Here is a 25,363-nt window from a genome sequence, read left to right as displayed (position 1 = left end):
CGTGGCCAGCCCGCAGCCCTAGCGGTAGGCGGTTCCACAGCGCGCCCGGAAGCCCCGCCACCGCCAGCACCGGCGCCTCCTGTGGTCTTTCCTCCCCTCAGGGAGGCGCGAATCCTTAGGGGCTCCTCAAGAGGGCGCCAGGGAGCCGCTGCGCGCGGACACCTTTCGGCCCTCTGCGGCCGCCGTAGCTCCCCGGCAGAAACCCGGAAGTGGAACTTTCAGCCATTCAGCCTTTGGCTGAAGACGGAGGCGGGTTCTGGAGAGACGTACGCTGTCAGGGAGTGTTTGCTTCGCCTCCACTTCTGTTCCTCCCCGCCCTGAAGCTGCTCCGGGTCACATACTCGGCCTAAGCCGGCTTCAGCCTCTCCACGCAGAAGTCTCCTGGAGCCATGGCCGAGTACTCCTATGTGAAGTCTACCAAGCTCGTGCTGAAGGGAACCAAGGCTAAGAGGTGGGTCCTGCAGCTCGGGCGGGAGCCTCCTCCGTTCTTTTCAGACGCACTCCACCCCCGCGAGTCCGGTGGAAGCTGTGGCGCGGAGAGCCGGCTTCGTGGCCTCCCAGGCTTCGCCCTGGCCTCTGTCCGGGCTGGACGGAGGCCGGACCGCGGTTCCTGGCGCCTGTGCAGAGAGGGGCAGCCTCCTGCGAGGACGACCCTGGAAACAGGGTAGACGGGCGGGTGACCGATGACCACGTACCCACGAGTTTGGGTCCCCTGAGGCATCTCTCCAGGCCTCTGCCTGGTGGGTCTGCGTTAGTCTGATCTCGTAGTTCATGATAATAACTTCCTTTATTAGGGATTATTCTTTTCTCCATTGTCTCTTCCTAGAAAAATTATTGATTAATTTTTTTCTAACCTAATATGTAGAGTGAAACCAGGATGAATCACACAGTGGTTGAGGTGTATATGGGCTTTGATAGGGATATGGACTCGAACCTGCACTCTGTCGTTTACTGATTTTGTAATTTGTGGCGAGTTGGTTAATATGTCTGAACTTCCATTTACTCATTAAGACATCAAATATCTTTGAATCTCCGTTTACACATTTATACTTTCAGACGATTTTTTATACTTTTAGAAGACTGTGAGAATTAAATGAGAGAACATATATGCAGTAAATAAATTGAGCCAAATGTGAGGAGGAGGTCGCACTGGTAACGTATTAGCTCTTTAGGAAAAAAATACCAGTGCACTCATATCCCCGCTTTTTTAACTGGCAGATTTGCCCGAGGTTGACCGTACACACAGATGTTGAGCATTTCCTCCTGGTCTCCGTGATAAACAGAGGTTTGGGTATTTTTAGGCGAGATGGAAAGAAAGTATCAAGGAGTGAGCTGAAGCCACTGGCCTTGAGAACCCTGTCTAGGAGTCTGGCCTCATGAAAATGCCAGAATAAATGACAGGTTTATCCTGAATAAATGTGAGATTTTTACTCTGTGAATTTCCTGTGAGGAGAGGAGAGTTATCTTCTGAAAACTTTATGATGAAAATGCAGACAAGAGTGTCTTAAGATTATCGTAATAATCATAATTAATGCTTATATAGCACTTTCAATGTGCCAAGAAATTGTAGGCGCTTCGCACGTTAACTTTTTTCAAATCGCTCTTGGTTTTTTCCTTTTTTTATTGAGCTGTAATTCATAATTATAAAATTCACCCTTTTGTACAGTCAGTGGTTTTTAGTATACGTTCAAGAGATTCACCACTGTCTAGTTGCTCAGCATTTTCAAATCTCAGAAGGAAACGTCCCCCTACCCATTAAGGCAGTCACATCCCATCCTCCCCCTCTGCTAGTCCTTGGCAACCACTAATCCGCTGTCTATGTGAAATCGCCTATTCTGAATATTTCTTAAGAAAGAAATCATGCAACATGTGGCCTTTTGTATCTGGCTTCTTTCTCTTATAACATTCTTGAGGTTCATCATTGTTGTAGCACTTTTTCTTTTTATGGCTGTGTAGTATTCCATTGTATGGATGTAACATTTTTTTCATCCATTCATCGGTTGATGAACATTTGGGTTGTTTCCTCTTTTTGGCTATTGTGACTAATGCTAGTGTGAATATCCTTATGTAAGTATTTTTGTGGACGTATGTTTTCATTTCCCTTGGGTATACATACTTAGGAGTAAAATTGCTGGGTCATGTGGTAACTCTTTAACTTTTTGAGGGACCCCATACTGTTTCCTGTAGATGCTGCACCATTTTACATTTCCACCAGCAATGTGTGAAGATACACATTACCTCTTAAACCTCACAATAGCCTTAAGAGTTAGGTTAAGTTATTATCCTAATTTTTTAAGTGGGGAAACTGACTCACAGAGAAATTCAGTACATTTTCCAAAAATCACAGAGCTAAGAAGCGAAAGAATCAGGATTTAAAATCTGGCAGTGTGGTTCTACAATCTGCTTTGAACTCTAACATAATATGTACAAAGCCTGAAGCAACTTCTCAGTACTGTATTTAAGAGGGCATAGCAATGTAAGTCTTCCTAAATCAATAATTTATAAACAAAACAGCTTAAAAGGCTTCCAAGTTTCAATCTTATGATATTTATCATACAAATTAATATACCTAAACTCATCTATATAAATGATGTGCTGTAGTAAGAAGAAAAAGAGCAAAGAGAAGAAGAGAAAAAGAGAAGAAGACGAAGCAACCCAGCTTGATATTGTTGGTGAGTCACTTTTCAGTGCTCTCTTCTGAAAAAAGTTAACGTTTCTTGAGATCTCATTGAAAATATTTTCCCAGTTAGAAATTTATGATATATTCATATTCGTCTTAAAGTGCTTAAATATTACAGTTATAAATTCCATTTATTCTTTAGCACAGTAGATACTACTGATGCCTTTACTTCATTATCAGGAGAGAAAAATTATAACTCTCTGACTTAGTAGGCACCATTAGACTGCTTAATAGCAGGAGATTCTGATACATAATTTTAAAGTCCTAATGTAAATGTTATTCAACCAAATATATTTTACAAGTTATTTTCTTCGCACATGTATGCATTTTAATTGTAGAAGTCAGTTGTCTTTTTTATTTTTTTATTTATTTTTATTTTTTTATTAATTTTTTTGCACACAAAGCAATAAACATTTTCTAAAAATACAAACAAAAAGATGCATATCAAACATATTAGGAAGATTGCACATGGGAAGATGGGGAATAGAAATGGAGGGTGGGAATTAAAGAAAATAAATGAGAGAGGGATTTTGTATGGATCAATGATAATAACTCAATCCTCTATTTGACAAAGAAGAAGGAGAAGGAAGAGGAAGAAAAAGGAAGTGGGATAAAGGATCAGAAAGGGAGGAAAATAGAAAAAAATAGAGTATGACTCCAGGGTAGACCTGTTTTTTTGTTGCTGGGTTGGTTGGTTGGTTTGTCTGTTGTATTTTTCATATGTTTCGCCATGTTGGCCAGGCTGGTCTCGAACTCCTAGCCTCAAGTGATCAGCCCGCCTTGGCCTCCCAGAGTGCTGGGACTACAGGCGTGAGCCAGTACGTCCAGCCCCCACATTGCATCTGGCCTCCGTGGTAGACCTCCCAGATGGGGCGGCCGGGCAGAGGTGCTCCCCACATCCCAGATGGGGCGGCTGGGCAGAGGCGCTCCTCACTTCCCAGACGGGGCGGCCGGGCAGAGATGCTCCTCACTTCCTAGACCCTAGACAGTGTGGCGGCCTGGCAGAGGTGCTCCTCAATTCCCAGACGGGGTGGCCGGGCAGAGGCGCTCCTCACATCCCAGATGATGGGCAGCCAGGCAGAGGCGTTCCTCACTTCCCAGACGGGGCGGCCAGGCAGAGGCGCTCCTCACTTCCCAGACGGGGTGGCCGAGCAGAGGCGCTCCTCACATCCCAGACGGGGCGGCCGGGCAGAGGCGCTCCTCACTTCCCAGATGGGGTGGCCGGGCAGAGGCCCTCCTCACTTCTTCCCAGACTGTGTGGCCGGGCAGAGGCGCCCCTCACTTCTAACCAGGCGGGGCAGCCAGACAGAGGTGCTCCTCACTTCCCAGATGATGGGCGGCTGGGCAGAGGCACTCCTCACATCCCAGATGATGGGTGGCCGGGCAGAGGCGCTTCTCACTTCCTAGACGGGGCAGCCGGGCAGAGGCACTCCTCACATCCCAGACGATGGGTGGCCGGGCAGAGGCGCTCCTCACCTCCCAGACGGGGCGGCCGGGCAGAGGCGCTCCTCACCTCCGAGACGGGGCGGCCGGGCAGAGGTGCTCCTCACCTCCCAGACGGGGCGGCCGGGCAGAGGCGCTCCTCACCTCCCAGACGGGGCGGCCGGGCAGAGGCGCTCCTCACATCCCAGATGATGGGCAGCCGAGCAGAGGCGCTCCTCACATCCCAGACTATGGGTGGCCAGGCAGAGATGCTCCCCACCTCCCAGACGGGGTGGCGGCACGACAGAGGCTGCAATCCCAGCACCCTGGGAGGCCAAGGCAGGCGGCTGGGAGGTGGAGGCTGCAGTGAGCCAAGACCACGCCACCGCACTCCAGCCCGGGCAACACCGAGCACCGAGTGAGCGAGACTCCATCTGCAGTCCCAGCACCTCAGGAGGCCGAGGCGGGCAGACCACTCAAGGTCAGGAGCTGGAAACCAGCCCGGCCAACATGGCGAAACCGCGCCTCCAGTCAAAGGACAAAAACCAGTCAGGGGTGGTGGCGCGCACCTGCAATCCCAGGCAGCCTGCAAGGCGAGGCAGGAGAATTATGGGAGCCGGAGGCAGGAAGTCTGCAGCGCGCGGACTATACTCCAGCCCGGGCAACAGAGGGAAGAAAGAGGAAAGAAAGAAAAGAAAGAGAAAGAAAGAAGAGAGAGAGAGAAAGAAAGAAAGGTCGGTTGTCTCTTAAAGGAAGTATCTTCACAGGAAAAATCATTATTTTATGAACTCTGAAATGAATGAAAATCTTAAATACAACATCAGGGTAGCCTGTAAATGATACTAGAAATAAACTGACCTAAACACACGTAACCAGCCTATTTTCCGTTTAGTTCTTTCCATACATTTTTTTTTCTCTTTTAAAACTTGGCAAGTTGCATTTTGAATCTTCATAAATTATGGTAACTTAAAAAATATATAAAATATGGAATGATATAAAGCTAATGGTCTGGAAGAATCATTGCTTTCAAAATGGCAAATCAACAATTCTAAAGTTAGGGTAGGTATGTAGATGTGGAATTGCTGTGTCAAAGGATAGGTGAATGTTTAACCATATAAGAAACTGTCAAAAATTTTCTAAAGTGGTTGTGCCATTTTACCCTCCCACCAAGAATGAACTAGTGCGCCAGTTACATCCTTGCCAAGAGTTGATGGTGTTATCAGTCTTTTCTCCCAGTCTGTGTTTTACCTTTTCACTTTCTTAATGGTGGTTTTTGGATGAGCAGCTTTTTTTTTTTTTTTTTTTTTTTGAGGCAGAATCTCACTCAGTCTCCCAGGCTGGAGTGCAGTGGCGCGATCTTGGTTCACTGCAAGCTCCACCTCCCAGGTTCACGCCATTCTCCTGCCTCAGCCTCCCGAGTAGCTGGGAGTGCAGGTGCCCGCCACTACGCCTGGCTAATTTTTTGTGTTTTTGGTAGCAACGGGGTTTCACCGTGTTAGCCAGGATGGTCAGAAGCTTTTAAATTTTATAAAGCTTAGTTTATTTTTTTTTCTTTTATGGTTACTGCCTTATCTTTTTGATCTAAGAGATCTTTGCTTACCCCAAAGTCAGGAAAATATTCTACATTGTCTTTTAGAGGCATCATAGTTTTAGTTTTTACATTAAATCTGTCATTCATCTCAAATTTTGGCATGATATTGTGAGTTCGGTTTCAAGATTTACTTTTTTTTTTGACATCTTGATAGCCAGTTGTGCCAGCACCACTGGTGTTTCCTTTTTCCATTAATCCACTTTGGTATCTTCATAATAAATCAGTTAACTTTCTATGTATGGGTCTATTTCTGGACTCTGTTCTATCGATACGTTTGTCTGTTTTTCTGTTGGTATATTTCTCTTGATTGCTATAATTTCATGAGTCTTGAGATCAGGTAGTGTGAGTCCTCCAACTTTGTACTTATTAACTATTAATTTATTAATTTCTACAATGAAGCTTGTTGGATTTTCTCAAGAACTGTATTGAGTCCAGATCATTTGGGGAAGAATCAACACCTTAATCTTGGGCCTCAATATTTCATAATTTTCAATGTAGCAGTCTTGCATGCCTGTTTAAACATTTATTCTTAAGTATTTTATAATTTTACACTACTGTCAATAGAACCTTTGAATTTGATTTTCCAGTTGTTTGCTGTCAGTACGTAGATATGCAATTGATTTTTGTGTAGTGACTTTGTAGTCTAAGTCTGTTTCACTTATTACTTCTAGTGGTTTGCTTATATAGAAAACTAAGAAATTTGCAATTGTGTTTCCTGTGACTATCATTTTACTTCTTTCTTTCTAATCCTTGTGTCTTGTCTTTCTTTTTATTGGTTTATTATACTATCCAGGACTTCCATAGTGTTGAACAGAAGTCATGAGAATGGGCATAATTGCATTGTTCCCAAGCTTAGGCAGAAAGCTTTCAGTAGTCCACCATATGGTATGATGTCTGTAGGATCTGCAGAGAAAATATTTATCAAAATGAAGACATTCCTTTTAAACTTTGTTTCTTGGGAGTTTTTATTTTAGTGGTGTTTAATGCTGTCAGATGCCTCTTTCTGTATCTGTTGAGATGATTATACAGCTTTCTTCATTCTGCCAATGAATTACATTGGTTTCATTTTCAACTTTTAAAGTAACTTTATATCCCTGAGATAAACCCCACTTTGTTGTGGTACGTTGTCCTTTGGGATATTGCTAGATTTGACTTCTAGGTGTTTGTGTTTTTTTTTTTTTTTTTAAGATTTCTATATTGGTGTTGACGGGAGATATTGGACTTTTGTATCCTTTTCTTGTAATGTCTTTATTTGATTTTGGTGTCAAGGTGATATTGCGTGTCATAAAATTAGATGGAAAGTGCTGTCTCCTTTCCTATTTTTGGAAATAGCTGTGTGAGATGGGTATGATTTGTTCTTTAAATGTTTGATAGAATTCACCAGTGAAGTCAACTGAACCTAGAGGGTTTTGTTTAGTTTGATTTTAGATTTTTTGTGGGAAAATTAAAATTTTTTAAGAGATATTTTCAGATTTTTTTGTTGTGTCAGTTTTGGTAACTTGTGTCGTTTAAGAAAATTTCATTTCATCTAAGTTGTTGGATTTATTGACATAAAATTGTTCAGAATATTCCTTTCTTTAATATGCTTTTAATGTCCATAGAATCTAATCTGTATTGCAGTCTCTTCATACTGGTAATTTGTGTTTTTGCTATTATTTCCTGGATCAGTCAGTCTAGCTGGAGGTTTCTCAATTCTTTATAAGATCATTTATTTTAGATCATTAATGATCTTTTAGTACAGGTGTGTTCAATCTTTTAGCTTCCCTGGGCCACAATGGAAGGAGAAGAATTGTTTTGGGCCACACAGAAAATACACTAACGATAAGCTGATGAGCCAAAAAAAAAAAAAAAAGCAAAAAAATCTCATAATGTTTCAAGAAAGTTTATGAATTTGTGTTGGGCTGTATTCACAGCTGGCCTGGGCCACATGCAGCTCTCAGGTTGGACAAGCCTGTTTCAGTATTACTTATTTTCTCTTTTTTTCATTTTCTATTTCATTTATTTTCAGTCTTTTTTTTTCCTCCCTTTAACTTATTTTAAGTTCACTTTGCTCTTGTTTTATAGCTTCTTAAGAAGGAAGTTAGACCTCTTCATTCTACTTTAGTTTCAGTTATAGTCAACACATTTTGTTTTCATTTTCATTCCATTCAAAATATTATCTAGTTTTCCTTGTGATTTTTCTTTTTGTGGACACATGAGTTATTTAGAAGTGTATTGTTTTTAATTTCTACTACATAGAGATATTATAGCTATGTTATTGTTGCTGATTTCTAATTCATTTACAGTATAGTTGGAGAACATACTTTCTTAGTGAATTTCCATGCACACTTGAAAAGAATGTGTATTCTGCGGATGTTGGTTCAGGGTTGTTTTTTTTTTTTTTTTTTTTTGGAGATGGAGTCTCGCTGTTGCCCAACAGGCTGGAGTGCAGTGGTGCAACCTCAGCTCACTGCAACCTCCGCCTCCCAGGTTCAACTGAATCTCCTGCCTCAGCCTCTGGAGTAACTGGAATTACAGGCACCTGCCACCACACCTGGCTAATTTTTTAAATATTTTTATTAGAGACAAGGTTTCACCATGTTGGCCAAGCTGGTCTCAAACTCCTGACCTCAAGTAATCCAACTGCCTCAGTCTCCCAAATTGGTGGGATTCCAGGCATGAGCCGTGGTGCCCAGCCAGTTCAGTGTTCTTTAGATGTCTGTTAGGTCAACTGGTAGAACTTGTGACTCTGCATATCTTCTGTGTCCTTACTTTTTACTAATCCTACAGTGTATTGAGAGTTATGTTAAAATCTCCAGCTGTAATTCTAGATCTGTCTACTTGAGCAGTTTTTGCTTAAAGTATTTTGAAGTTCTCATAAGATGTGTAGACATTTAGGATTGTTAAGTCTTTCTTATAAATTCAGTCTTTCATTTTCATATTTTAATCTTATTTCTGTTAAATGTCTTGATGCCTAGTTAAATTATTTGACCACCCTTTTGCTCCTGTCAAGCCTGGGCCTTTGTTCATTTGTGCTTATTTATTAGGGTTTTGCCTGTAGACTTAGACAGTGACTCTTACTCTGGGAAAGGTTCATCCTCATGGGCCTCAGCCACATGTTCTAGGCATACTTGGTGAGTTCTCTCCACTCTGCTGTGTCCCAAATTTGTGTGATCACTGGCATCTCCAGTCAGCCCTCAGCAGTGCCAACCACTCTGCAGAGGCCTTGTGGAGCCTGCCTACTGCATGCACTCCCCCCAGCCCTTGGCCACAGACCTGCAGAGAACTTTTGCATACTCTTTTGAGGCCTCACCTGTGTGTAGTTCCCTCTTCTCCAGTACTTATTCTCTAAACTCCCAACATATTAGCACTGCAAGACTCTCAGCTTAGTGACATTGCCTCATTTCTGGAGGTCTCTACCTCTCTCCGGGTGGTCGAGAAACTGCCATTGGGCAGAAAACAGAAGTGTGTGTGAGATCTGCCTCCTGTATTTTCCTGTTCTCAAATATCACAGTCCTGTTCTGCCTGTGTTCCAACCCCCAAAAACAGTTTTCTCAAATACTGTATCCAGTTTCAGTTTTCTGATTGGTCATGGTGGGAGGGCAAGTCCATCTTGGCTGGAAGAGGAAGTCCTTCTGCGTCTTTTTCTCTTTGTCCTTCCACCTTCTTTTGCATTGTGGATTTTCTAAACTTGCCGTATAAGTAAGCATGTGCCTATTTGTGAAGGGAAAAAAAAAAAAACTTTTAATTTTTTAAAGCTGTTCTGTTGGTTCCTCACAAGGATCTGAAGTGATTGGTAAATAGGATGAAAGAAATTCTGTCTTTCACATGGAGAAAACGAAGTGTGACATTAATAAAAACGAGCATATCTGTAAGCAAAGATTTTCACTAAGCTCTGCTAGATTAAGAAGCAGTTGGACTTATAACATCGTAGTTTGCAAAATACATATATTTTATTTACCCAGGAACTGAAGCTAAGTAAGCTATGGGTTAATAGAAGGTCTGTGAAGGGTACTTAGACTACAGTAAGATCGTGGAAGAAAATTCCATTTCCAAATCTAAGATATATCATTCCTTTGTGCCAAGTACATAATGAAGGTAGAGATATAAGGGGGCCCTTAGCACGGAAGCACTGGGCTAGTCAGAAGGTGAGGTGAGCCGTCACACAGCCTTGATGCTAGAATGAGGGTGCCCTGGTAGTATCTTATCAGCCACGACACTGGTGCATCGGGCTTTTTTTTTTTTTTTTTTTGAGACAGGCTCTTGCTTTGTTGCTCAGGCTGGAGTGCAGTGATGTGATCATGGCTCAGTGCACCCTCGACCTCGTAGGCTCAAGCAATCCTCTCACCTCAGACTCCCGAGTAGCTGGGACCACAGGTTCCTACCACCATACCCAGCTAATTTCTTAATTTTTTTGTAGAGATAGGTGTCTCCTTTTGTTGCCTAGGCTGATTTTGAACTCCTGGGCTTAATTGATTCTCCTGCTTCCGCCTCTCAAATTGCTGGGATTACAGGCATGCCAGACATATGTAAACATTCTAAACTGTGTGAAAATATGTGAAAAGCTTTGTCATGCATTGTGAGACAACACAGCAGGAATATTTGACCATCTGCCTAAGGTTTAAAAGGAAATAACTTTAAGCATGTGTCTAAATAGCAAGTAATATTTTGGAGCGAATTCTCTTAAATTCAGCTTGGGCTTCTGCAGCATATACACAGCTTGAGCTGTAACCTGACGTAGAAACAGGCAACTTCGGTGCCCATGTTCTTAGGATCCACTGCTTTTTCACAGCTAAAACCCCAGAGTGGCACCGTTAAGTATTATGTTATGTTACTTTAGTCGTTAAACATATAAGCATACCTCCAAAGGCTGAATTGGAGGCCACTTGCAGAAAATAGGCAGAATGATCACATTTAATTCTTGATGATACTATATTTAGCTTTCTTATTCTTTGAAATCTCATTGAGAAAAAATACTGGCATCTGCCCAAAGTAATTTCTTTTTCAGTTGACAATATTATAAGTAATGTTATTGTATCATTTCCCTACTTGGACAGAGTGTGAAAATTTTGAGGAGCTTGTCTGCCAGAAATTTCTTCTTCATTTGCAAAACATTAATGAGATATTATATTTAAATGATTTTGTTTAATATTAAGTGTACTTGGTCAATGTGGCATAGAACATACAAAATAAATCTAATTTAAAATCGTTAACTATTACATTTATAAGACTTGCTAATCATAACACTGTTGATAATGATTCTGAATAAAGCATTTATTTTCCTGAAAGCGATTGTAGCTGTAACTTAATCATCTAAATTGCCATTAGTTTTATTGCTTTTTAATTGTCTTTAGCTGAAATTTTAATTTTGATTTTCTATTTCTCCATTGGTTTTGTTTGTGTGTGGAAGCAAAATATACAGAATATAGAATTTGCCAGTTTTTCTATTTTTAAGTGTACACTTCAGTGGCATTTAAATACATGCACCATTTTACCTTCCCACCAGCATTACACAGGGTTTCAGTTTCTACACATCCAACATTTGTTTTTCTGGTTTTCTTGGTTTCTGTTTTTTGTTTGTTTGTTTTGATAATAACTATTCTAATGGGTGTGAAATGGTATTGCATTTTGGTTTGGATTTACATTTCCCTAGTGACTAGTGATGTTGAGCGTCTTTTCAAGTGCTTATTAGCCATTTGTATATCATCTTTGGAGCAATGTTCGTGTACGTCCTTTGCCCAGTTTTGAGTTGTGGTATTTGTCTTTTTGGAGTTCTCTATATAGTCTGGATATTCCTTATAATGTATGTAGTTTACAAATATTTTCTCCATTCTCTGGGTTGCCTTTTACTCTGTTGATGGCAGTCCTTGATGCACAAAAGTTTTTAATTCTGATGAAGTCCTATTTGTCTATGTTTTCTTTTGTTGCCTGTGCCTTTGATGTTCTATACAAGAAATCATTGCCAAATTCATTGTCGTGAAGCTTTTCCCATTTTCTTCTAAAAGTTTTCTAACTTTAGCTCTTACATTTAGGTCTTTGGTCTATTTTAAGTTACTTTTTATATTTGGTGTTAGGTAAGGGTCCAACCTCATTTTAGCTAAAATTTTATGTATTTTAAAATTTATTATGGAAATCATGAAATGTTTAGTTGAACAGAAAATTGTGTGCAGTGGAATTAACTGAATCTTTAAAACCTTTTTATTATGGAAATGTCCAAACTATTCCATACATAGAAGAATATAATGAGTCCCCCATGTGTCCAGGCCCCAGCATTAATTATCAATATTTTGCCAATCTCGTTTGATTTGCACACACCCACACACACATTTTTTCCTCGAAAATTTTAAGTAAAATCACAGACACTATGTCATTTTACCCATAAGTACATAAATGTACATTTCTTAATGTGGTATGTCTTTCTGTCATCACCTGTTTTCTTCTTTATTTTTATACATTATGCTATGTCATTATCAGACCTTGTAAAATTAACAAGAATTCATTAATATGTCGTATCCAGTTAATGATTGACTCATTTCTACTCTAGCTAAAGTACAATTTAGGAGGAGGTTTGAGGACATTTTTTAACATTAAGATATAAACTTTTATAACAACTGCTTAAATAATTGTTCCTAGAGTCTAACATTTATATTGGCAAATTGGAAATTAGTATACATAGACATAGATTCTGCTCATTTTACTTTCAATCTAAAATCATAGTTAAGATTACTGGCCAGGCGCGGTGGCTCACGCCTGTAATCCCAGCACTTAGGGAGGCAGAGGCAGGTGGATCACGAGGTCAAGAGTTTGAGACCAGCCTGGCCAATGTGGTGAAACCCCGTCTCTACTAAAAATACAAAAAAAATTATTCAGGCATGGTGGCAGGCGCCTGTAACCCCAGCTACTCGGGAAGCTGAGGCAGAGAATTGTTTGAACTCGGGATGCAGAGGTCGCAGTGAGCCGAGATCGCATCACTGCACTCCAGCCTGGGTGATAGAGCGAGTCTCTGTCTCAAAAAAGAAAAAAAGATTGCTACGCTAGAAATTCTTCCTGTAGAGGCATTTTTAAGAAACATTATGATAGGCATTGCTTCTGAAAAGCAGGCATGAATAGATGGCTGGGGTCCATCATGAGAGAGACAGTTCTCTATATATCACTTTGTACCTTCACATGTTGCCTTTTGTTTTGGTCCTTTTTTGAGACAGGACCTTGCTGTGTCACTCAAGCTAGAGTGCAGTGGCATGATCATAGCTCACTATAACCTTGAACTCCTGGGCTCAAGTGATCCTCTTTCCCCAGCTCCCCAAGTACCTGGGATTACAGGCATGCACCCCCATGCGTGGATGTATGTTGCTATTTTGTGTTTTAAAAACCTAATCCTGACTGTGCTGGTAGTCGCATGAATCTGTGCACATACATGCAAACAAGTACATGTAAAACTGGTGAAATCTGATTAAGGATCATGGATTATATCAATGTCAGTTTCCTGATTCTGATAGTGTATGATACTTATGCAAGATGTCATCATTGAGACAAAGTGAGTAAAGGATATGTGAGATCTTTGTATTATTTCTTACAACTGCAAAATAAAAAGTTTTTAAAACTAAATTATAATAACAAAAAAGAACTGTTTCAAAACTAAAATATAAAGTTGAAATATTGATTTTATTTTTTAGGAATCTGGTGGACAATAAAAAACTTTGGTGAAATTTCAGGAACCATAGCCATTGAAATAGATGAGGGAATCTATATACATGCACTCGACAATGGTCTTTTTACCCTGGGAGCTCCACACAAAGAAGGTTTGTGTCTGGAAGGGAAGAGGCTGTCACAGGTGTAGATTTTAGGACATTCATTCACTTAGGCCAAACTCTAACTAGTCTCAAACATTTTCCAAAGGAATGAAACAATTGCATTTGACTCTTCCATTTTTTTAATTCCTTAATATTTACGAGCCATTGGCAAGTCCCTCTTCCTAATATAAGCACTTGAAAACATTCCGTATAGTTCCAGAAGAGTATCTTTGGAAATCAAAACAAGATGAATAATTAAAACAGTAAGTGGAAAGAAAAAAGAAAACCTATTTGAGTCAAAATGTTTGAATTTCTTTTTTATTCAGACCTATTGCCACAACTAACCTGGGTGCGTTTAACAATTTGAAGTTTCCTCATTTTCTTTAGCCCATTAGAGGAAGCACTAATGAGATATGAAGTAATTAGAAGATAAAAAGTAGTATCGTTTGGCCAGCAAAGCCAACCCTCGAATGAATGAAAGCATTTAGCTTTTTAAATAAGTGCTTATTTATGACTGTATTTTAAAACATAAAGAGAAGCTATCTCAAAATTTATTAAATAAGCATTATATCACCCTGTCTTACTCAGTATATAAAATTAGCACTGTAGTTAAAAGAAGATAAAATAGATCTTGATTCCAAAGATACAGTATTACAGTGACATCAGTATATCTGAATATTCTTACATTTAATTGCAGAAGAAAATAGCCACATTTTTTAAAGCAAACTAATGTCTTTATATTTATAGCGAATGTCAAATTTATTTTCAAATGTTTTTTCTCCAATAGTTGATGAGGGCCCTAGTCCTCCAGAGCAGTTTGCGGCTATCAAATGATCTGATTCCAGGTGAGCTTATGTTGTAATATAATTAGTAACCAGTTATTTTAAAAATTTAATTATATTCATTAAAAATTTTAGTATCTGTCTTAAGCCCACAGGGTAATTTTGATATAAAAAACAAAATAGCTTTTTTGAAAAATAGATTCTGTGATCTACATTTAGTGGGTTTCCTATCAATATATAATGCTAGGCTGGAAAAAAAATATGTAAGTTAAAAAGTGAAGATTAATAATTTCACACACCAAATAAGATAGATTAAAAAATAAATCAAATAGTACAAAACCTGTTTCACTGTTGCTATGATATTTAAACTCACTGTTTGGAAGTCCAAAGGCAAACAGGAAGACTAAAAAAAGGAATATTGTTGAAACCAGCAGAGAATGTTACAGAATCATAACGACAAAAAGAATATTTTTACTCACTATTTTTACAGTCATTTTATAAAGTAACCTTTTTATTCTCACCTTGTGCAAAAGTATAGAATGATTCTTTGGGTAGAAGATACTGAAAGTGAATTTACATATTTTAGTAATTGGTTACATCAATATGATAATGATTTCTGTTATATAATCATTAATGTATAAAGGAGTAAAAGTCAATTCTGGCATCCCAGGAAATTCTCGGTAAGGTAAAAGATTAGAAATCATAATTTTAAAAAATCACATTTAGATGATTGTTGCTGTACTTTCTTTGAAAGTCTGATAAGTATGGTGAAAGACAAAGAATAAAAGCAGAGGAAGAAAAAATTCAATGGTTTTAAACTGCTTTACAATTATAAACAAAAAAGGATTATAAAGAAAATTAACTGACAAATGAGGAAAATATTTGCAACAATCTTAATAGGCAGTGAGTTCTTACTCTTCATATGTATCTTATATAGAATTCATAGCACTGAAGACCCCAGTAGAAAAATTGCGATCAGATCTCAATAGAAAAACAGACAAGGGACATTACCAGATAATCTAAAAACAAAAAAGGAAAGGAAAAGAAAAACAATTGTTATTCTAGTTGACTGCTAAAATGCAAATTTATAGGATACTGTTTTTTCCATATCAGGTTTTCAAGTATTTTTTTAAAGTCATAATGTTTAAAAAATCCGTGATACAAAACATAATCTGTTAATTTGAGGTAAGAATGTAAATGGAAGCAGCATTTTCTGGAAAACAGTTTGATGACATAAGAACTTTATATCCTTCGATCCAATTATTTCTAGGAATATTTTCTAAGGATAAAGCAGTTTTATGTCAGAATAGATGTACATAGAACTATTTATAATAAGAGAAAAAGTTTTAGTGATTTATTATTGAAGTTTATAACTAAAGAGGTATAATTGAAGAATGATGAATTTTGAAAATATTTGTTATGTAATATATAAGGTACAATGTTTATATTAAAAAAAGCACAGTATAAAACTAAATTTAAAACTACACTGTCCAACATGGCAGCAACTAGTCATATGTAGCTTTTTTTTTTTTTTAAGGCACAGAGTCTCACTCTGTCACCCAGGCTGGAGTGCAGTGGTGCGACTGTATCTCACTATAACCTCAAATTTCTGGGCTCAAGCAATCCTCCTGCATCAGCCTCCCAAGTAGCTGGTATTACATGTGCATGCCACCATGCCCAGATAATTTTTTAAATTTTTTGTAGAGTTGGGGTCTCACTATGTTGTCCAGGCTGATCTTGAACTTTTTGCCTTAAGCAATTATCCTATTGGCTTCCCAAAGCACAGAGATTACAGGAGTGAGTCACCACTGAGTCACATGCAGCTTTTGAACACTTGGAATATGTCCACTCTGAAATTTTAGATATGTACACACCCACACACATACACGTGTCCTGTTTTGATGTTCTATAATTAATTTTCTCTCAGTTTTTAACTTTTATCTATCTTATTAATGTACAGAATTGCCCTGAAATCTGGCTATGGAAAATATCTTGGTATAAATTCAGATGGATTTGTTGTTGGGCTTTCAGATGCAATTGGACCAAGAGAACAATGGGAACCAGTCTTTCAAAATGTAAGTGCTGTTATTGTTCATAAAAACTTCGTGTCAGTTTAACAGAAAGTCTGTAACAATCATAATATATTTAAAAAGAAAAAGTAGTATGCAATACTATAATACATTAAATTGGAATAAATCAATAAGAACATAGAGCCTTAAAGAGATCTCAAAATAGAGTGCAACAAAAATAGCATTAGTACTTTTGCCCAAAATTATTTCTAAATACCCTTAGTGCCTAGATATGGATCTCATTTCCATTAAAGAACCAGTCAATTTTAGGTCTCAGAGTAGGAAAACAGAATAGTTCCTAAGTATCTTCTTTGTAGCAGAAATCATGGATGCTTTCAGAAACATTCGAGACTGTCAGCGAACAGTGGAGCTTACTAAGACCAAGTTGTGACAATTTGTGCATAAAATAAAGAATAATAGTTCATTGAAGTAAATTACCTCTAAAAGACTTTCAATTCGTAAGCTTAAGATAGTGTATGAAAAGATAGTTTTAATATAAGAAGAAAAAAGATACTAATTCTTAATTTTAGTAAGTAGACAATTGTAGTATATGGATGTTTTGTTAAATCTTTGTTGATACAGAATACATAATTTCCTTTTTCTGTTTGTGTGAGAAGTAAAGATTGAACAAAAATATGTGAGTGTTAAACAGTCTTTAAAAAGTAGATAACTATATCAAAAACAGTAAGGACCAACGGGCAGCACGCAGAACAAGCAAATAGAAGATAAGCTCAGCCTGAGTAGCAGCTTTGGTAGTGTACACTAACGAATTGAAAATAGGAATTCAGAGTGCTTTCTAAGATGACAGATTAAACAAACATCTCCCCAGGAAGAGGTAATCACTTAGACTGATTTCTTCACCCCCTAGGATAAAATCTTAAGTCAGTGACTTGAAAACTATTTTGACCCAACCCATTGAGAAATGCATTTTTACATTGCAGCCCAGCACACACACGTATAACTGAAGCAAGAGTTGTGCTTAACAATACTTATCCCTGTGTTATGCATCTTGATATTTCTTATTCTCTTTTACCCCTTCCTCTGTATGTCTGTGTGTATTCCTTCCCCCACCCCCCATACCATTCAGGAAACACTACATTGAAACACTACATTGATTTCATGACCCGCTAATGTGTTGCAACCCCTTTGAGATGATCCTACTAGTTATGATGAGATACTTGTAATAAAAGTTACACCAGTAGAAAAGGCCAATATATCCTAAGGCCTTAGATGATGACTTAGGTAGTACTAATAATACAACACTTTAGGAAAGTTCATTTCATTTTATTTTTAGGAAGGACACTAAGTTTCAAAAATTTAAATTTAAATGAAAGAGGGTCTTAAAACTCTATTGCAAAAAGGATTCAGCTGAATAATCTGTGGCACAGGTTTAAATCGTCTTGGACCACCCTGCCATGTTCCAGGGCTCACCAGGAGCCATCCAGATGAGAGACCACCCAGCCCTTGTGACCTTGACTAAGAAATTAAATCCATGTTATCAACACTTTTTTAACTAGATGTGATATAAGGTTAACATATTTTGTAATCACTGTATTTATAAATATTTTGTCTAAATGTTATGGCATTCCAAGTTTTCCAAAAGAATCAACCAAATACAAGTTATAAACATTATATTTGTTAAGAGAGTTAAGCTAACCAAATTTATAACCCAGATTTAGATAAACAAGAAAATCAGTCTTTAAAGTTTTGTTTAATAGAAAGCAGTGTAATATATCAAACATTAAAAAACGAAAAAAGTATATGAATATTTTTACACGCAAAAGTCCCTCAGACATTGATTCTTAAATTCAAAACACCAAAGGCATTGCATATAGATTTTCATGTTTTCTAATTGTGAAGAAAATAAATTTTACTTAAAATGCTAATATTTGGGCCGGGCGCGGTGCCTCACGCTTGTAATCCTAGCACTTTGGGAGGCCGAGGTGGGAGGATCACGAGGTCAGGAGATCGAGACCACGGTGAAACCCTGTCTCTACTAAAAATACAAAAAATTAGCCGGGCGTGGTGGCGGGCGCCTGTAGTCCCAGCTACTTGGAGAGGCTGAGGCAGGAGAATGGCGTGAACCCAGGAGGCGGAGCTTGCAGTGAGCCGAGATCGCGCCACTGCACTCCAGCCTGGGTGACAGAGCGAGACTCCGTCTCAAAAAAAAAAAAAAAAAAAAGCTAATATTTGAATAAAGTCCTACTAGGAAGATACACTACAAATGTTTATTGTGGTAATCTTTGAATAGTAAAATGATAGGTGATTTTGGTTTCCTTTTCTATATGGTGTTGTATTATATTTTTCAGGTTTTTCTCTAAGTTCTTTTCTTTGATTTTTAAATCAGGGAGGAAAAATTAATCCAGTCTAAACACTTAATATTTCTTCTACAAGAAGTATCCTCATGGTTATTTTGTTTCACTTAGGGGAAAATGGCTTTATTGGCCTCAAATAGCTGCTTTATTAGATGCAATGAAGCAGGAGACATAGAAGCAAAAAGTAAAACAGCAGGAGAAGAAATGATCAAGGTAATGATATTTTATACAGATAACTCCATTCACACATGCGATGTGACTGTATCTCTTTAAAATGTTAAATGGTCATTTATTGTCACTTTAAAGATTTAGTTAATAGCTTTTTGTAATGTGATGTTTCAAATAGACACATTTTTAATTATAAATCCCATAGTTAATGGCTCGTTTATACAATGTGGCAGAGAAATGAGTGCATCTAGGAGCTACCTTGCCATTATCTCCATGGATTAGTATCTTTTTCTGGTAGTTGCACATGCTCTCTTTAGGCTTTCATGTTCTTGTTTTCTTGTATTTTAAAATCTAATTTTTAAAATAGATAACATGTACACGTGGTCCAACATTTTCAAATAAAAACATGTGAAGACATAAGCCTGCCATGCATCTTACTCACCTGTGTCCCAGCTCCTGTTCCCCTTTCCCTTTCTTTTTATAGTCTCCTAAAATTTCTTTATATACATATGAATATATTTATAATTTTCAACTGTTTTACACTAAAGGTAGCCTCCTCTATAGTCTTCTAGACTTTGATTTTTCTTAAAATCATATCTTGGAGAGTTTTCTACTATTAATTTAAATGTAGAAAGTTTTTTATTTTTCTTGCTTTTCCTCTCTCTTTTTTAACAGCCACATAATATTCCATTTTAGGGATGTACCTTAATTTATTTAGTCTCTTATAGATGGAAATTTAGGCTGTTGCCAGTCTTTTGCTCTTATAAACAGTGCTACAGTTCATAACATTGAATATGCATCAATTTGTAGATGTGCAGGTGGACCTGAAGATAAATTTCCAGAAGGAGAATTACCATGTCAGGGGTATATGCATTTGTATTTATGTAATGCTTGAGCTTCTGTGATGATAGTCACTTTATGAAACATAAAAAATCATAGCAGAACTTCTGGGGCCTTAGCCCTCACATTTTAAAAATATTTTTATTAATAGTACCAGTCTTCTTTGCATTAGGAGAAACATTAATCACATAAAACATGATTTTTATTTTATTTTTAAAATTTGTGTGTGTCACTAAGCTGGAAATAAAAGTTCCTTATTCCAGGCTAAATTCCCTCATCTGCAGTCAGATGCGTTATCCATTGCACCACTGACCTGTGCCCTCCCTAATCCTACTCTTTGTTTTACATCATTGTAAAAGTTACACAGACATCTTCATATCAAGGTGAAATTCTAAATAATACTGTTAATATAACCTAGATAAATCAAGTAGTTAATTGGAATTTGATGAAAACATTTAAGGCTTTTTTAGACTCACAAAAGCCACTGGTCTTTAATTATAAACATATACCAAGATGTGTCTGAAGAATAAATCCCCCCTTATTGACACATGGTTTTTCTGTTTCTTGGCATTCTGTCCCAGTACTGAGCATCCTGAACCTTGCTTTGTCTGTCTCTGTTGGGAATCACAGGTTGCATCCAGTCTGACCCAGATTTGCTCTGTAAGGCATTGTGGGGGCCGGAGTGGAAGGCTCTAAGAGGGGGGCAAATGCCTTTTCTAAAATGCCTTTCATTCTTATTAGAGCATAAAAATTTATGTTACATTTTTCTCTATTACCAGTGCAATTTAAAAGCATCTTTCAAATCTCTGTACGTGCTTCATGTTAGATTTCTGGTCATATGTTTGATTTTCTTTCTAGAATAGTCTTGATTTCAAATAATTTCAAATCTAAAGCTCAAACAATTTCAATCTAAAATGTAGGTATTTTCTTACAGAGAAGGGAAATGTTATATTTTTTCATTGCATGCACCCAGCACATGCGTTGTAGTCTTGAATTCCCATAATGCCCCTGTGAGGTGGATGTGAGCTCAGCGTTACAGACAGGAAGACAGCCTCTGACCCTCCCTACATCCTCATGGTTTTTGTCAGTCAGTTCATGGAAATCACAGTGATTTGAAGGTGTGGTAAGACAGGATGTGTACCCAGGCCCAGCTGACTCCAGAGGCCACTCTCAATATTTCATAATACATTGCTTCTCAGGAAACAGGTCATTGGGGAAATGCAGATGGGTTTGTGACTAACATTTTTTTTTTTATATTTTATTGTATCATGTTTAAATTATTTTGCATCTGGATATCACCACAAAAGTGTTATTGAAGGCAACAATTGCAAATATATGTGCAGTGCTTTGCACTTATACAAAGATACAAAGACACACAAAGATTGCGTTTTTCACTATTTAAAGCAATTTTCAGATGAAATACAAAGTTTTCTGGGTCTCTTTGGCTAGTCAAGTACCTGGAAGCTCTGAACAGTGATTATTTAGGACTCTTTTCCTTTACCATTTAATTGCAGGCTCTCCTAATCTCTGTCAGCCCTTCACACTTATGACCTTGCCTTATCTACCAGAACACAGCTCCCTCTTACTAAAGGTAGCCTTGTGTTACCTCTGTCAGCCCTTCACCTTTGTGACCAGAACACAGATCCCTCTTACTAAAGGTAGCATTGTGTTACCTCTGTCAACCCCTCACCTTTGTGACCAGAACACAGATCCCTTTTACAAAAGGTAGCATTGTGTTACCTCTGTCAGCCCTTCACCTTTATGACCAGAACACAGATCCCTCTTACTAAAGGTAGCATGGTGTTACAGGCCCTAGCACGGAATGTTTTCAGGTCTGGGACACCTTTAATCAAAACTGTCACAAAGATGTCATTGGCACAAACACGTTATTTATCACCACTTTCTAAGCAGCCCTGGAACTGGACTCTGGCCACAGAGATCCCTTAGGAGACATGAGTCCTTACCATTGCCAATTGCCTGTTCTGTGGGTGATCCTAATTGTTGAATGCAGATCAATTAACTTATGACATGTGATAGTAAACATCTATCCAAACTTAGGAGGATATAAGAAGCTAGTAAAAGAGGTGGGTTCCAATTAATTAAAAACAAGTTGTGTAATGCTAAAAGTTTTAATACTTCGGTAATAGTCTGTGCAACACTTGTCTACTAGGGATAATTTGATCCTAGTGTATTCACTTGGAGGACAAAATTAAATTAGTTAATGATTGCTTTATTGCCTAGCAGGATCTGATGTGTAAAATGTTTCTGAAATAATTTTGTCTGTAGTGTTTCTGACACAAGGGCTTCGGAGGAAGCATGTGATAGCACTTACTCATATAGATTGTATGTATGAAGTAGAAACACATATCCAGAACCTTTTTCTGAATATAGTTGCTCAGTTAATTTTTTCTTCTGCATAAGAAATCATCTCGAATGTTCTTATTTGATACGTAAAGTGGGGAAGATGGAAGATAAACATATAACCCATTGGATTCTCTTTTCCAATATCTAGATTAGATCCTGTGCTGAAAGAGAAACCAAGAAAAAAGATGACATTCCAGAAGAAGACAAAGGAAGTGTAAAACAATGTGAAATCAATTATTTGTATGTATTCTTTTCCTTTTAGACCTACAGATTTGACAGTGAAGTGCTTCTCAAAGTGCTTTCAAAATAAATTACCTAATTAGCTGGGGATGGTGATACATGCCTATAGGCCCAGCTACTCGGGAAGCTGAGACAGGAGGATTGAGCCCAGGAGTTCAAGGCTGCAGTGAGCTCTGATCACCACTGCATTCCAGCCTGGGTGGCAGAGCAAGACCATGTCTGAAAAAATAAAACTGACAAGAAGATACAACACAATGTGGCCTCTAGGACAGAGCACTGAGTTAAATGCTTTTCTTTTCTTGAGGCTTCAGTTTTCCTAATTGTCCTACCAGCTCTCAAAGCTAGTCACTTGGGTTAGTCAATCTCTCTATTCATTCATAGAATGGGTGTGAGGCCAGTCAAAGGCTGTGCTATGGCCAAGACACAGGGGACTCCAGCCAGTATGCCCTAATAGAAGTGGGGCCTTGTGCTACCCAGCCAATGAGTGGACCTCCTCGTGAGAGGTCACGAAGGTCATCTTTGTTGAAGAGCTCCAGCTTATTAAAAAAAAATACAATACAATTAGACCTTTTTTTTTCTCCCCCAAGACGGAGTCTTGCTCTGTCCCCCAGACTGGAGTGCAGTGGCGTGATCTTGGCTCATTGCAACCTCTGCCTCCCAGGTTCATGTGATTCTCCTGCCTCAGCCTCCCGAGTAGCTGGGACTACAGGCATGCGCCACTATGCTTGGCTAATTTTTGTATTTTTGGTAGAGACGGGGTTTCACTATGTTGGCCAGGCTGACCTCTAGTGATGCGCCTGCCTTGGCCTCCCAAAGTGCTGAGATTGCAGGCATGAGCCACTGCGCCTGGCCTACAATTAGACTTTTTTAATAAGTGAAAAATTAACAGTATTTATAAATTTAATAGTAAATATGTATAATCAGAGTTTGAGGTATTTTTCAATGAAGACATTTTCTTTGCAGAAAGAAATTTCAGAGCTTCCAAGACCACAGACTTAAAATAAGTAAAGAAGACAGTGAAATTCTTAAAAAGGCTCGGAAAGATGGATTTTTGCATGAGATGCTTCTGGATAGGTAGCTATTTATTTACTTATTTCCACTATTTTCAGTAGCCAATAGAAATGGCATGTAGAAAACATGCCATAAATTACTGTAGTTTTCACATTTTTGTCTTTATTTCTAATTTATGAGTGTGGCAATATTACCTAGAAAGGACATCATAACTTTGGGAAAAGACTGTCAAGAGAGAATATCTAAAAATTATAACCGATTCTAAGTATATACTTTAAGAAATTCAGATTTGACTGTATCTACTTCATAAATTTATCATTATCTTTTTATAACTATTAGAACCAGAGTTAGAAAGAAGCAGTTTGACTAATATAAAAATTATGTGGATTCTGTTAGAGTAGTTCAGGTTCCTTAAAATAAGAATAGATCAACTAAACAACTAAGTATAAAAGCTAAACAAGTGAAATTGAAGCAGTTTTATTGTAAGATTTGGAAGAGTGCAGGGTGTTTATCATAGCACATTATTAATATTTATTACTCTTCCTAGGTAGATAAGTAATGTCCTAGATTTACTACATAGAAAAACAGGTAGAGACGTTTAGCTGTGGGTGTACAAGTATAAATCAATTAAGTGCCAGATTTTGATAATCACCAGCCGCTCATTCAAGTCCTATGTTGCAAAGTTACTCTGTTTTGTTTGTTTTTTTGTTTTTTGTTTTTTGTTTTTTTTTTTTGAGACGGAGTCTCGCTCTGTCACCCAGGCTGGAGTGCAGTGGCGCGATCTCGGCTCACTGCAAGCTCCGCCTCCTGGGTTCACACCATTCTCCGCCTCCTGGGTTCACACCATTCTCCTGCTTCAGCCTCTCCCAGTAGCTGGGAATACAGGCGCCCTCCACCATGCCCGGCTAAATTTTTTTTTTTCTTTTTTGTATTTTTAGTAGAGACGGAGTTTCACCGTGGTCTCGATCTCCTGACCTCGTGATCTGCCCGCCTCGGCCTCCCAAAGTGCTGGGATTACAAGCGTGAGCCACCGCGCCTGGCTGCAAAGTTACTCTTACCCTTTTTTTTTTACATTACTTGATAAAGACAATGTTTAATTACATATTTCCTGTTAACTTGCTGGTAGAGTTCATACTTAAAGTCAGTAAATAATGTTAAGAATTTTTTCCAGCTGGGCAAATGAATATGTATCTAGTTGTAAGAAATCAAGAAGAGGATATAAAATATAATCAGGATGTGAACTCTAAAACGGAATAAGCTCTATGTCTTCTAACTTTTATCACTTGTAATAATACAGCATTCTCACCCTGTTAAATGGAAATTTAGAGCACCTTTAAATTCTGGAATAATTAAAATTGCTATTTGGATTGAACAAGCCCTTAGGCAACATTTATTGAATATTAGGAAATCACTTTTATAAGATTAGAAACCATTTTTTATAGAAACCAAATTTAAAAGTATACATATTTTAATATAAGCGTTGTGGTAATAACCAAAATTGAACACAGTTTTAAAGCTTTTTATATTTAGTAGCAGTTGAATATATATGGCATGTTTTACATAGATTAATTTTATTATTTTTCTTTGTTTAAACAGGAGAGCCAAATTGAAAGCCAACAGATACTGCAAGTGACTGGGATTTTTGTTTCTGCCTTATCTTTTTGTGTTTTTTTCTGTGTTTGGTTTTTTGTCCTCGCGATAGTTGGCTGAGAATGATGGTTTCCAGCTTCATCCATGTCCCTACAAACGACATGAACTCATCCATTTTTATGGCTACATAGTATTCCATGGTGTATATGTGCCATATTTTCTTAATCCAGTCTATCATTGATGGACACTTGGGTTGGTTCTAAGTCTTTGCTATTGTGACTAGTGCTGCAATAAACATACGTGTGCATGTGTCTTTATAGCTGCATGATTTATAATCCTTAGGGTATATACCCAGTAATGGGATGGCTGGTTCAAATGGTATTTCTAGTTCTAGATCCCTGAGGAATCACACACTGACTTCTACAATTGTTGAACTAGTTTACAGTCCCACCAACAGTGTAAAAGTGTTCCTATTTCTCCACATCCTCTCCAGCACCTCTTGTTTCCTGACTTTTTCATGAT

The 25,363-nt window shown here is 38.1% G+C and overlaps 1 protein-coding gene across 1 annotated transcript; it reads left to right on the top strand.

The window, feature by feature from the left end:
• The first annotated feature begins 223 nt into the window (after nt 1–223).
• LOC129487953 (protein FRG1-like) lies at nt 224–25,154 on the top strand. Its single transcript, XM_055289501.2, is given in 9 exon segments — nt 224–451; nt 2,602–2,672; nt 13,346–13,471; nt 14,250–14,307; nt 16,205–16,319; nt 18,740–18,841; nt 22,149–22,240; nt 23,204–23,314; nt 24,848–25,154. Coding segments are annotated over 9 exon segments (774 nt in total). The 5' UTR covers nt 224–389; the 3' UTR covers nt 24,885–25,154.
• The last annotated feature ends 209 nt before the right edge of the window (nt 25,155–25,363 follow it).

This window comes from Symphalangus syndactylus, chromosome 8 (genome assembly GCF_028878055.3).
Source record: "Symphalangus syndactylus isolate Jambi chromosome 8, NHGRI_mSymSyn1-v2.1_pri, whole genome shotgun sequence".
In the NCBI taxonomy this organism is placed as follows: Eukaryota; Metazoa; Chordata; class Mammalia; order Primates; family Hylobatidae; genus Symphalangus; species Symphalangus syndactylus.
The sequence above is the reverse complement of the archived record's forward strand: the minus strand, read 5'-3'. Positions and strand labels throughout refer to the sequence as shown.